Source organism: Aristolochia californica, unplaced genomic scaffold (genome assembly GCF_029961685.1).
Source record: "Aristolochia californica isolate CCGP_79_NKW_82.1479 unplaced genomic scaffold, dmAriCali1.0.hap1 SCAF_1, whole genome shotgun sequence".
Classification (NCBI taxonomy): domain Eukaryota; kingdom Viridiplantae; phylum Streptophyta; class Magnoliopsida; order Piperales; family Aristolochiaceae; genus Aristolochia; species Aristolochia californica.
The window spans coordinates 5,655,411-5,670,111 of NW_027181770.1; the positions used below are offsets into that span (position 1 = coordinate 5,655,411).

A 14,701-nucleotide genomic window follows, 5' to 3' on the forward strand; every position below is an offset into this window, starting at 1 on the left:
TGAGTCGGGCTGACTTTGGAAACTGAAGTTACTGAACCGTGTTGTCGAGCGGTTGGCTCCCCCTACTGAACCGTGTTGTCGAGCGTTTGGCTCCCCCTAGAACCTTACCGAGAGTCGGGTTAAACTTGTCAACTCAGCATTTGCCGGAAGGTCCGGACTCTGGATTCCAGTCTCCAGACACAGAAAATACTGCAGTCCGGCCCGCCCCATGCCTGATTCAGCAAAAGCACAGATTCAGGGAAGCCAAAGCTTCGTACTTCGATTTACTTGCGCGCCAAACACATCTCCTTGGGGTCATTCACTTTTTTTTTTATTTATATAAACGAATAGCCTACATATATGTATAAATCTATATAAATCTATAAATCTCTCGCCGTCTCCTTTTTGCGCCGCCTGACCGGCTTTGAATTGAAACCATCTCGCACGAGTATTCGTCTGAATTACATTAGAGTTGATGAATCCTCCACTACCTTCTGGCTATATCATTGGCTAGTTTTAATCCTAAGTTGGCCCTCTCGTCTCTGAGATTGGAACCAATACGAAAAACGATGAATCCGACTCAGAAGAGGCCCAAAGTGGAGACCATCGAGGATGACGAGGAGGAGAGTGGGGAACGTGAAGAGGCACTTGTTGCATTGATAGAACACAGAACCAAAGAAGTCGAGCATCTCAAGAAGAGGGTATCGTATTACCAATCTCAGGTAGTTTTCCATATTTTCCCCTATATCCTGTCGTTGCATTTAATGTGGTTTCGTTTGTTTTGTTCTGTTTTTATCCTCTAATATAGGAATATAATCCAAGAACTTGATACTGCCGGTCCACATGGTGTGGGCAAAGTTTTTTTTATGATGAATCCAACAAAGTGATACTACTAAATTTGTATTTTGTATTGTTCCTATTGGATGAGGTTATAAGAACATCTTGGTACTGTTCACGTTTGAATGTTTTGAACTGGTTGCAGAACAAATAAATACTACTTTCCCTATTCATACATTATAATTGGAGCTGTCAATTGCCATTAACTTTTTGTACTGATATTTTTTTTCGGCTCAAAACAAGATTATTTCGCTATGGTTATAAATAAATTTCAGGCCTAATGGGAGAAAAAAAATCCCTTTTTGGCCTTTATCCACTTTCAATGAGAACGCTCACGGTCATTCACTGTGTGAACTTGTGACTCCTCTGGTTACTGATGAAAACTGATGAAAGTAGAAAGCTTAAGCTTGCTTTCAATAAAGCCCAGAACGTTCCTGTCATTGTTATTTTTTACATGAGTAACGATGATGTGGGGTTCATTTTCTCTCTGTTTATTTTCTTTTTGTTAGCCAGTTTTATATTCATTTGAATACCAAGAACATGTGTTGATAAAAAGATATGCAAAGTAGCAACATGGGAGGAGTGCAAAAAGAGAAGACATGTGAAAATGCATATTATATCTAAGACAGATAGGCTGGGAATAATCTACAAGAGGCTGTTCAATCAAATGCCTTCTATTTTGATTTAAAGTCACATGAAGGAGTCATCTGATGTTGGTCATAGAATGACTGGTAGAGATTTCTTCATAGTTTGTTCACCTTTTAATGCAAGCAATGTGCAACTTTTCAGTTGTGTACTGCCTTTATACAAACTTCTCAGTTGATGTAATGTACATATGCATTTTTTTCCTTCTTGATAGACTTATAATCACATCAACGAAGAGCTTATGTTTAGAAATTTTGTGGAAATAATATTGATGTGTATAATAGCCAGATATAGAATTAATTATGGTTATACTTGTACTCTTCACTCATTTTCATCATTTCCTTTTTCTTGTTTTTGAATTGTCTGATTTTCATCATTTAATCAATTACTCTAAGTCAATAGCCAATTTATATTGTTTGGAAATGCATACAGCTGGAAGAATCGGTGAAGCGTTTACAAGGTTTAGAATCCCAGCTGTCTCGTGTAAGATCCCAGGGTAAAAAGATTGCGAGTAATGGCAATGGAAATGGTAGGGTGGAGCCAAGCTCTACAGTTCCCTCAAATGTAGATGAAGCTTCTCATTCTCACAGCCAAAGAACTTCATCAAGGCCTCAACTTGTTATTCCTGCAGCAAATCCAAAAATTTCACAACCTGTAATATTGACAGAGAATGCGTTGAAAGCGTCAATAGGGGCTGGTAGGGGGGCTGCCATATCAGCACTTCCTGCTCAATCAAGTAGAGGGGACACGTCACGTCAAGCACCCTCTGCAATCCCAGAAATTGAGGAAGTGGAAGCCCATCAAAGGCCTAAGAGGAAGCTTGGTGATTCTTTTAAAACCTACTGCTTCATGGACTTGTTCTATACCTAATGCCAATGTTTTTCTTTTTTCTTTTATTTTGAAAACTACATAATAATAAAACTTGTCTGATTTATAAATAATTATATTCTTCTAATACTTCTATGATAGATAAATATCTTTAGAAAACACGAAAGTCATGGAATCAATCACCAAAAACTGCCCTATTTTTCATTTTTTAGTAAAAGAATGGTTTTCTTGCTGATGGTAGCAAAAGTGTTTTAGGTAGAGTAATTGTTTTTGTTTGTTTTTCAGAACAGAAAGAACACAAGGACTTGGTGCCATTGTTACGCAGCAGCTCAACACCTCATTTTATCAAGTTCCAACCCGGTTGTCACGTCAATAGTCAACATAAGAGGAAGTTGAGGAGCCTTGTATTAAATCCAGTTAATGATCAGCTTTTCGTGACAAGGTATCCATGCTCAGTCATGGAAAACTTTACAGTATCATTATATAATTATCATTTGTTCCTTGTGTACCTCTCTCTTCTTCTCTTGTTGTTTCTCTCTCAAATTCTGGAATGATGATATGGCACTCTATTGGAATCTTAACTTTATGTAATGACCTCTAGTTGATTTTTTTTTATTTACGGTTATTTGGATAATATTTTTTGTTTATGGCTCTTAGGTTGTATAAGTTTTACAAAGTTCAAACAAGAATGTCATCAAGGGTGACCCTCCAGATAAAACCTGGAAAGACTGACACTATCTCTCTTCAGTGTCTAAATTCCTTATGATCATTGAGTTTCTCATAGATCTCTGGTTTCATGTCCTTGCATCCCCTATTCATCAATATCCTCGTCCCAAACTTCTTCTCATCTTCATCCTCTCTGCAGATTGTGTGAATGAGATTCACCCACTTCAAATTGTTGCATCCATTGATAACTTTATCAAGAGCTGACTGTGACAGAATGGCATTTTTGAAATCCAGACTTTCGATCTCCGGGAGGGATGTCACAAGGAGTTCAGGCCTGTGTGTTTTGAAGGTGAAATTTCATCTAGAATGGAGTAAACAAAACAGTACAAGGGAGGCTAGGACCAATCAGCCTTCGTCAATTGGAAAGAAGTTGCCCTCAATAAGGTCGTGAAGGGAAATTTCTGGCCAAGCCAAAGAATCTGTGATACAATTAGGACTATGTACAACATCATATTGGAGAGATTTTGCAAACAAATAAGGGGTTCCCCCTCCTTATAATTCTGGGTGATATTGAGGCAAAAATTAGACTACAATGGTCAGTACTCCAGAGGGTAGACATCTTATTTGGTCACTTCTTAGTGAATAGTTCTCTTTCTTGATGATCAAAACTTTCTTCTTGGGTAAAATGATCTGGAAAACCATTTTTGCATTGCTGCATGGTGCACTGGGACTGAGAGGAACAATAGGATCTTCCATGGGCTCCAGAAGACTACATGTCAGATTGGGGAGATGATTGTATGTCATACTCAATCTTGATTCTATAACAGGAAGGAGTTTGCTGAATCCAACAGTTCTTGTATTTGTGAAAACTGGATGATTGTGACTCCCTCAACAAAGCCAAGGTTAAGATTGTTCTTGCTTGGGTTCCCCTCCTCCCTCCATATCCTTAAAAGATAAATTTTGCCTGTAGTGCTAATGGCAACCCAAGCCCTGCTGTCTTTGTGGCATATTTTTCAACCTATGCCACTTATGCTGGTCCTGTTGGGCTTTCAGATTCTCTCACAGCCAAGACCCATGCTTTGCTTAATGGCTGTAGAATTGAAAAAAAATTCTGGAGCCTCACTTTCATCATAGGTAGTGACTCCCAAATAACAATTGGTGTAAAAATCCTATACAATTGAAGCTGTGATAAAAGAAAAACCTATCGTCTCATTTCTTTGGGGCCAACAAGTCCCCCTTGTGTTCTTTCTTCTGTTGGATTCAATCACTTGAGATAATTGGAGAGTTGTAGCCAATTACTCTATCCCCAAGCTTGGCGGGGCACATCTATGGAAAGGGCTTGATGTGGGCTGACTCAAGCTTAATTTTGATGGTAGTTTGAGGCGTAAACTAATCCCAGCCAGCAACCAGGTGGACATTTGAGGTAATGTGGGTGAGATCAACCTTGGAATGTCCTCCCTCCTTTTGGTGTTAGTGATTCAGCCGAGGCTGAGTTGGCAGCCCTTCTCTATTGGTTGCATCTCTTTTGAGCCTCTTTCTCTAGTCCTCTTGTGGTGGATGACGATTTGACTATTTTGATCAGCTGGACTTCTGTATGTGCCATCCTGCTTGGCATTGCCACGAGCTCCTTAACGAGATTGATGACATTGCCCCACAATTGACTAACACTGGGGTTCACATTCCATGGGAGGCCAACCAGCTGGTCAGCACTCTCACCCATCGGGGACCCATCAACAACACCTTGTTGTTGGCAACTCTTTCCCCCTCCCTGATTAGGATTTGTTTTTAGATGTAAATTGGTATGTTTTCTCTTTTTTGAAACCATCTGTTTATTTTCCTTTGTACAAATTTTTAGTTTTTCTCCTCCCGCCCCCCCCCCCCCCCCCCCCCCCCCCCCAATACTTGAAACTCAATTTTGATGGAACTACTCTTGGCTTCCCGGGCCCAGCAGGGCTCGATGGTGTCATCCATGATGAAAAGGGTGATCTCTTCTTCTCCTATGTCAGCCCCTCAGCATCTCAGATTCTACTATAGCAGAGCTCTCGGGTCTCTTACACGGGCTCAAAATCTTCTCTTGCAACCTTTCTGGTCCCCTTTGTATTGAAGGTGACTCAAAAGTATTCATCAACTGGTGTGCAAACCACAGCCATCCCCCATGGCGTCATTGGGATATGTTCAAAGAGATATGTAATTTATTTTCTCCTTTAAATTGTAAGTGGAATCACATTCTACGATTGCTAATCACCTAGCAGATTCCCAGGCCAAGGCGGGCATCTCTCTCCAACACTTTGTTGTGGAGTCAGGCCCCCGACATTAGGTTTGTAATCTTCCTTCTTTGTTTTCAATATATGCACCGTTATTCAAAAAAAAAAAAAACTTTACTAAGCTTGCTTTTTTAAAAAAGAAAAGAAAAAGAAAAAGGAAAGGGAGGACTCGTGTAGATGACATAGTAGGGAGCGGCTGTTATGAGATGATGACTTATTTGGGATATCTAAGTAAATCTTAGAACCCTGCTGTGTTGTCCATTTTAAACTGTTCTTTTTGTAGTATGTTCTTTCACATTGAAGTCATATTCGTGTTGCTTACAGCTTGATCAAGCTTGCCTTTTTTCTTTTTAAATGTCTTTTCTCCTTTGAGACTAAATGATGGGTTGCTTTTTATAACCTATTCTGCAGTGCACTGGATGGGATGGTGAACTTGTGGCAAATACAGGCAAGAGGGTACATATGCTTCTCAGCTATCTTAATTCTTTATTAAAGTACCAAATTGCATTCCCTTTGATTGACACAAATTTTTTCTTTGTTCTTTTGCCTTTTATTTCTCCCTTTATATTTTATCTATCTTCTCTAGCATAAGTAGCTTTTGGACAATAAATAAGTAAGAAGAAAGAATAACTGTGAGAGATTTATATTTCTTTGGAACTTTTCTTTTGAATGATGACTACACATGCGCACACCCTTTTATCCCTTGGTGAGGCTTGAACTTCGTCGGAACTGCACCTGCTAATTTCTGTAGATTCATCTATGCAGAAACCATTTTGTGAGTTGTCCATAATATGAACTTTCCAAAATGATATTGCTTTATTCTTGCTGATAAAGGACATGGCACACACTATTAGAGCATGTGGGCTCTTAGACATTCATCCTGTTTATGGGCCCAGGCTTAGCTAAACCCTTTGATTGGATTTACTCTTTTTCTATTCTCAAAGATAATCTCTGAAGAAGGTGAAAATTTGAAAGATTCATGACTTTGTTAGTAGATATAAGTGATGCAAATGAAGTTTGTAGCAATAGCATTTGGCTCTCAAAACTGGCTCTAATATAAGTTCTTGGATTGGGGTGCTGGTCCTAAATATTGGGTAATTTTTATACATTTGTTGAAGCCTGGTGCTTAACGATTTGGTGGATGGCTGGTTTGATTGTTCTTATGTGGATTTTTTCAAGGGCAACCATTGATAAAGTAGTTTGAAGACATGATTTTCAGCTTCCAGCATAGTAGGAAATCATCAGTATAGAGGCCTATGGAGGAGCTCAAAGAATAACATGTATGGGAAACATCCAAAATAAGCTGTCCCTCAAGACACAAATAGTTATTGTTGTTTGCTTGTTTGTGAGCTGAGGTAGTGGTGTGGATGAATCATATCTTTTTATTGTGCTTCTTCATCCAATGAAATCAGCCTCTGATGCTTCCGAAAAATTACTTTCTTGAAAGTTTCTCATAATCTTTTTGAAGAGTGAGCTGTTTCAAGAGCTTATCTTGGGTGAGAGAGCAAGGTCTTCCAGAAGATTAAAAACTTCGACTTTGAGCAAGGAGGCATCCACAATGTGATCTAAGGCACCCAAGGAATTTCCTGGACCAGGTCTTATCTATTTCTTGAGAAGCTTGAGTTTTGTGGGAAAGATCCTCAAAGGTGACCCAACCAAAGCAACTTTGACCGTGCCACTTGGAGCAGCTGCATAAAATTTTCCTCATGTAACCAAGCAACCTCAAAGCAATAAGGGTTAGGCCCAACTAGATATAACCACATTCAAAGAGGATGGGCCATGAACATTCCAAAAAAATGGATGGATCATGTCTACCTGGAGATTGGACTGGCAAATCTTTTCAGCCAGTCTAAACAGAGAAATTTAATCAACTTGAAGAATAGGCATGGATTGACCAACTGGTGAAGGACATTGAGTTAGGACATCTAACTGCATTTGTCAATGAACTCGGCGAACCCATGTGAGCCACTGGATTTATCATGACAATGCTTGGAATGAATCTTAGAAATTAGGATGCAATCTTAATTTATATTCACATTATACTCAGTGCTGACCTCTGGTATGGTACAATCTTAATTTATATTTATAAATATTTTTAGTGGTTTAGTGTCAATTATCAAAATAAAAAGTGGTGAACAGTTTGGAAATTACAAATCTCTAGCTGCAGTGGAAACTTAGGATCTTATTTAACAGTGACCCTCAAGCTTGCAGTGCCTATAAAAAGAAGGAAAGCAGGCTAGGCTGGACTGAAGTCAAGCCAACCTTATCTGTGCTCACCTTTTTCTTGTTTAAAAAGGCCACACTATTTACAGATATGCTATTTAATTCAATATATTACCAACAATGCAATTATCTTTATTATATCATCCCTCACCTTTTTCTTCTTTAAAAATGCCAAACTATTTACAGATATGCCAATTATCTTTATTGTATCATTAAAATTTGATAAAAATAACAAAAAACTGAGACGAACATCAATCGTGAGCACATGGGTTAAAGAATAAATTTGAAACAAGAAGAAATCAAGTTTTAAGTTATTTAATTTAAATTTGATGGCTTAGTTAAAAATTAGGTGTACTTAACTTAGATGGACTTAGGTTCATACTTGTTTTTTTCCTAATAAAAATATGCCCCTGCCATCTATGGCTGATGAGGAATTGGTTTAGGCAACTACAATTCTTCTTCTTTCAGGTACTAGTTGAAATAGATTAGGCAAAAATTTTGAATTTTAAAATATATAGATGAAAGAGAGATTGAAGAGAAAAGAGGAGAATTAAGAAGAAGAAAGGAGCAACTAGGTCTGCAAGGTGCAGCCTACTCAAATGGGATATAGCCAACCCTCATCCTCTTAATGATCTTACAACTTGACAAAAATGGCCCACAATAGAGGACTCATATATCAAAGAGTAAAAGACTTTAAAGCATCCAGAATTTACAAGTTAAACCACACCAACTTTAAACTACTAAACCGAGCCACTTTGATTTCAATATTACAAAACTATTCTCACATGAAAGTACTAAAATACCCCTGACTTCTAACATAAATGTTCAAATTTCTTTTTTTAACTAGAAACCTAGGGTGATCCTTCAAATCAGTCATACGACCTTGGGTTTGCTCCCTTACAACTGATGTTGGGAAAAAAAATCCTCCATCCGTCTCCGACTCTCAGAACTAGACCTCCTGGAAGAACAAAGAACTCTCTCTCCCCCTGAAATTATTTGCAGAAACAACCTTATTCATGAACTCTCAAAATTCCTCACCAGTGAAACTACTCACTGGAAACAACGCGCCAGATTCCGATGGCTCTCTGATGGGGACGGAAATACAAAAATTTTCCACGCTATTGCATCCGGCAGAAAAAGAACTAACCGTATATCCTCCCTCATTATCAACGGAGAGGAATGTACAGCTAGTGTTTCTATTGCTAATGAGTTTGTTAACTTTTTTTCAGGTCTCTACACAGAGGAGTATTTCAATCGCCCTGTCCTAGACCGGATCAACTTCCGTCAGATCTCTAAATCTGATGCTTCTCATCTAGAAAAATCTTTCTCCCCAAATGAAATTGATGCAGTAGTCCTCGAAATGCCTAGAGATAGGGCCCCAGGCCCAGATGGCTTCAATGGGAAATTCTACCGTCAATACTGAGACATTATCAGAAGCGATGTGCACAATTTTGTTAACAATTTTCACCAAGTAGGTATCACCTAAAAATCTATTGGAGCCTCCTTCATTGCCCTCATTTCAAAAAAATCTTGTTCTGCTCATGCCAAAGGTTACAAACCCATAAGCCTCACCACAAGCTCTTACAAAATCCTAGCTCTTATCCTCGCCAAGCGCCTCAAGTCCGTTCTCCCTAACATTATCAACCCCAGTCAGAGTGGTTTTATTGCTGGCCGAAATATTCTAGACTCGTCTATGGCCGCCCATGAAATCCTTCACTCCTTCTAGAAATTGAATAACCCAAGAGTTGTTATCAAACTTGATTTTGAAAAAGCCTTTGACAGAGTTAATTAGAAACTAGTTGACCACCTCCTCAATAACATGGGTTTCCCCATTCATTGGAGATTCTAGATGAGAAGCTGTATCTATAACGTCTCATATTCAGTCATGATAAATGGCAAACCTTGTGGATACTTCAAAGGCTCTAGGAGACTCAGGCAGGGGGATCCCCTATCCCCACTTTTGTTTACTCTCATTGGAGAACAATTAGTCTCAATGATCCGTCTGGCTAAAACATCTGGATGGCTAGGCCCTGTCCTGTTCTCGATATTAGCCTACTCCAATATGCAGATGACACTATTCTTTTCTGTGATGGCACCCTCAATCAAAGTCATAATTTAAGTGCCTTGCTGAGCTTATTTGAAATCTCATCTGGACAAAAAATCAATTGGGAGAAATCTTTTATATCTGGTTACAATATTGAGCCTGGTCTTCTCAACTCTATGGCCAGCTACCTTGGTTGTCGCATGGAATCATCTTCTGGAACCTATTTGGGGCTTCCTCTGACCCCACGTCTCCCCTCTAAGGCTTCCTGGCACCCTGTCATTGAGCGTTTGGAAGGGAGACTTGCCACCTGGCGGGGAAAATTTCTCTCAAAAGCAGGCAAGTTAACTGTCATCAAATCATGTTTACAAGGAATCCCTAACTATTATTTATCTATGATCCATTGCCTAATGTCCATCAGAAATAGAATTGAGCTCCTAAAGAGACGTTTCCTCTGGGGAGGTCTAAACGGTGAAAAAAAAATATCATCTGGTTAGATGGGAGGAAGTTTGCAAGCCAAAAGTATTAGGTGGATTGGGTATCCGAGATACATCCACAACAAAATCTGCTCTACTGCTTAAATGGATTTGAAAATTTAATATGAATCATCATTTGATTTGGAGAGCTTTTGTTAGGGAGAAGACAAATCTCCCCTCTAGCTGGTGGACAGAAGGAGGGCGAATTCACTCTCTCTCGCCCGCCTGGAGAAAAATAGCTCAGCTCCTCCCCAAATTCAAAATGGCTACAAAATATTATATTGGAAATGGAAATACATCAAAGTTTTGGAAAGACAGGTGGGTTGGCCATTCCCCCCTCAAAAATAGCTTTCCGGAAATCTTTGGCTTCTCAGGTAACTCATATCTGGTCAGAAAATGGGGGCTGGAATCTAAATCTTAGAAGACATCTCACTGATATTGAAGCTCTCCTTGCATCCCAACTCCTTCTCACTCTTCCGACCAGACAACCAAATACCTCCAATGATACTCTAATCTGGACTCCCTGTCCCAAGGGGTCTTTCTCCATATCTTTTGCCTATACATACTTAAACAACCTCTCATCAGCCCACCCTAAGCACCCTGTTGCTTATGCTTGGGATCTGCTCACCCCTCCACGTGCTAAGTTCTTCATTTGGTCTGCCTGCAGAAACAAAATCTTAACCTCTGATGCTTTAATTCGTCAGGGCACCTCTGTCTTAGACCCTCACTGCCCCTTTTGCATAAATACCCCAGAAATAGCAACACATGTCCTTCTTTCATGTCAGTTTGCCTACCTAGTCCGGACTTCCCTTTTAAACAAAATTGGCCTTCAATTTTGTGCCTCTGGAAACATTGTTGACACTGTCCTCTCCCTAGTCAGTACAAAGCTCCCAAAATTAGGAAAATGATCCTATCTTGCAATATTGGTCATATTATATGGGCTCTCTGGAAAGAGCGCAATAGAAGGAAATTCAAATTCAAAACTTGTCCTATTGAGGTTTTGACAGAGCAAATCTCTAGTCAAGTCTCTGTCTGACTCTTAAACAAAAAAGAATTCAAAAAATTCAGTGACTCGAACTTTAGAGGAAATGGGCAATCTATTGCTGGGATGTCCCTGCCCTCTCGCCCCCCTACTATGGCTACATGGATCCCCTCTCCACCTGGGTATACAAAACTCAACTGTGATGGCAGTGCTTTAGGCTGCCCGGGTCCTACAGGATTCGGTGGTGTTATCCACAATGGAAATGGAGATCTCCTCTTCTCATATGCAGGTCACCTCGGCAATTCAGATTCTACCACTGTAGAACTCTCTAGTCTTTTGCACAGGCTCAAGGTCTTCTCTAGCCACCTATCTGGCCCCATTTTATTGAAGGTGATTCAAAAGTAGTCATCATTTAGTGTGCTAACCATGGTCACCCCCCGTGGCGCCATTGGGATGTGTTCAATGAAATTTGTAATTTATTTTCTGGTTTAAACTGTATATAGAACCACATTCTGCTCTCTGCTAATCTCCTGGCAGACTCTCAGGCTAAGGTGGGTGTGTCTCTCCACCACTTTGTTGTGGAGTCAGGCCCCCAAAGCTAGGTTTGTATTCCCCCCCCCCCCCCCCCCCCCCCCCCCCCCCCCCCCCCCTCCCTGTTTATCAATATACGTACTTTCGTAAAAAAAAAAAAAAAAAAAAAAAAACTAGGGTGATCCATGGGCAAGCAACAGCAGGCTGGGAGAGTGATGTGGTAACTTTTATTTCAGTGGTTTCCTGTACAGCACATGCTTGTACTATGAACTGCTAGTGAATAAGTTTCTGTTTTTTCTTTCTTGTGAATATGGTAATTTATAGTTTTTGCTCTTTAACTGGACTTTGAAGTTGGGTGAGCCAGCCTTTTGTATTTGGGAATTTTAGTGCATACTTTGATAAAAGTTTGACAATTGCAGAAGTAATGCCTCGTTACTTAGCACTATGGATGCCGTTTCTCCAAAGCAACGAAGATGGCCTGAAGATATAACCTGGCATCCACAAGGAGATAGCTTATTTTGTGTATATACTGCTGATGGTGGTGATTCCCAGATTTCAATGCTGAACCTGAATTCACGCCAGGTAAAATGTCTCCAGTTTAATTTTCTTGTAAATCCTTGTTATTGGGTCTAGTCTGAGTAACAATGTTGAAGGGAGTACCAAATACCTAAAAATGTCAGTTCTTGCAATAGGTGCTGGAAGCTCTATTGCTATGAGGAGCTGTGTACCGTTATGCAGTGGATTCTCTGCTGCTGTTCACAGCTCCAGGCCATAAACCCGCTAGTACAATTCATTGGATAGGTACTGTATGGCCGTTACTTTTCTTGACTAATGATGTCATCTGTATGTAATATTATTATAATTGGTGGCAAACGTAAGTGAAGAGAGTGAACAACATAGTCCACTATTTTCTGTCATCAATTAAGCTAACAAAACCAGAAAAGTACATTTGCTTATTTGTTACTTTCCTTCTGCAGAAAAGGGTTACTTTCTTGGAGGAAAAACCTCATATTAAGGGAATTATCAACAGCATAATTTTCATGCCCTGGGGGGAGTGTTTTGCTACTGGTGGGAGTGATCATGCTGTGATTCTTTGGGCTGAGAAAGATGGACAGGAGAACTCATGGAAACCAAAGACATTGCACAGAAACTTACATTCTTCTGCCGTGATGTGCGTTGCTGGAATGTATCAAAAGCAGATCTTGTTGTCTGCTGGCTCTGACAAGAGGATTATTGGATTTGATCTACTGTCAGGTAGAGCTGATTACAGACATCAAATTGAAAGCAAGTGCATGAGCGTTCTTCCTAATCCTTCTGATTTGAACCTTTTCATGCTTCAATCAGCGTAAGTGGCCTTCCTTATTGTTGTATTTTCCTTTCTGGAAGGAATGGTACAAACATGGTATACATGTGTGTAAATTTTTTATTTACTTTGGGACTGCATCATGGTCTTGCTCACTTTTGAAGGTCAATTTGGATGACCAGAATGAATTTGCAGTTACTGCCTAATCTTCTTGACACCAATCATGCCAGGATGTAATTATGGTTTGCTATTGCTTGGTAGTGGTGAACTAGAACTTGTTCTCAGTACAACCAAAAGTCTGAAATCTGTTTTAACATCTAGTGCGCTGGTCTCTATTCAGTTGGAAAATGAAATGACTAAGACTGTCTTAAATGCAGTGTATGCTGCTTAGGAAATTCTTCATTGCCTCAGGGTATTGATAGTAAAAGGAAATATGACTAGTTTACAAGACTAAACACACATAATGAATTGGACGAAGAAAGAAAGTGAAGGTGAAACTTTCAGAAGGAAGCCAGTCAGGAAAGTTGAATTCAGCGTGATTTTGTTTGCTCCTTCCTGAAACTTTTCCTTCTCTTTTCTTATTTATGATCCTAATCCTTGAAATCAGTTGCTGCAAATAGAGTGAAGATAGCATTAATTTTCAGCCTTAGGTGGGTGTGGGTCTCAGTTGTCTTTAGGAATGATCTATTGTTTTCACCTGTCTGATGTTTGATCCATGATCCATGTTTTCACTTTGCTGGTTTTACTGAGAGCCTTGAAATAGGCAGATGCAGTGTTCAGAGCTGTTGTAGGTTGCAGATCTGGAAGCACGCTTGGCCAAACTCTCTATAGCAACTCGATAGAGTAGTTTCGGTACACATAAATGAGAAATACTGTTCCTTAGACGCAGGGAACATAGTACAACTATTTGATCCATCAATTTGCTGTAGGATTAGCAGATCTTTTGTAGTAATATGTTTTTTGCAGTTATTAGTGCTAATGGGTGTTAATCTTTCACCTGTTTCTTTGAAACTGTGATGACTGATCTATAAAAATGTTTGCTGTTTATCTTTGTTTTACAGCACCCCAGAAAAGCAGCTTCGGCTATATGATATCAGATTGAGGCAGACGGAGATTCATTCATTTGGTTGGAAGCAGGAAAGCAGTGACTCGCAGTCTGCTCTGATAAATCCTGCATGGTCTCCAGATGGTTTATACATCAGTTCAGGCTCAGCAGACCCAATGATTCACATCTTTGATATCAGATACAATGGTTCTAAGCCCTCCCAATCAGTAAAAGCTCACCAAAAACGGGTTTTCAAGGCAGCGTGGCACCAATCCCTGCCATTACTCATATCCATATCTTCTGATCTCCAAATTGGACTGCACAAGAGAGTTTAATTAGCATGGCTCCCAGTTGAAGTGCTTCATTCCAGGTTTCGATTTTCATGGAGTGACAACTGACATGCTTTCTGCTCGTCATTTTTGTTTTCAGAGGGCAGACAATGAATTTCTGCAATAGCTGGGCAGTTTCACTTCTGAGGATATATACAAGGTACTGTTGATTGGAGAACTGTATCGTCGCAACAAATATATGAATATCAGTGAAAATGAATTGATATAGAGGTTAATTAATTACTTGTACACTTGGTGGAAGTCTGAACATCGGAAACTGAACAATCATGTTCAATTACAAATTTTGCCACCTGATCTTGATATATATCTTCTGTTTAAACCAAGTTATTAAATTTCCTCCGCTGTAAAAAAATGTTATATTGTTTCATCTAATTTATTATATTTTTAATAATATTAATAAAAAAAATTTACTATTAAAAATACGAATTATTATATTTTAAATAAATAATTAAATTTAAATTGGGTAACTCAAATTTATAATAAAATCAAATTAACGCACCTAGCTCAAATGAACTATATTTTATAATTATT

At 39.3% G+C, this 14,701-nt stretch overlaps 1 protein-coding gene across 1 annotated transcript; it reads left to right on the top strand.

Annotated features, from left to right (window-relative positions):
- Positions 1-187: 187 nt before the first annotated feature.
- Positions 188-14,417, top strand: LOC137957242 (uncharacterized). The gene is made up of 7 exons (XM_068804991.1): positions 188-701; positions 1,894-2,284; positions 2,575-2,731; positions 5,631-5,675; positions 11,892-12,054; positions 12,450-12,817; positions 13,837-14,417. The coding sequence occupies exons 1-7, from the start codon at positions 549-551 to the stop codon at positions 14,153-14,155; spliced, it is 1,596 nt and encodes a 531-aa protein (XP_068661092.1). The 5' UTR covers positions 188-548; the 3' UTR covers positions 14,156-14,417.
- Positions 14,418-14,701: the final 284 nt, after the last annotated feature.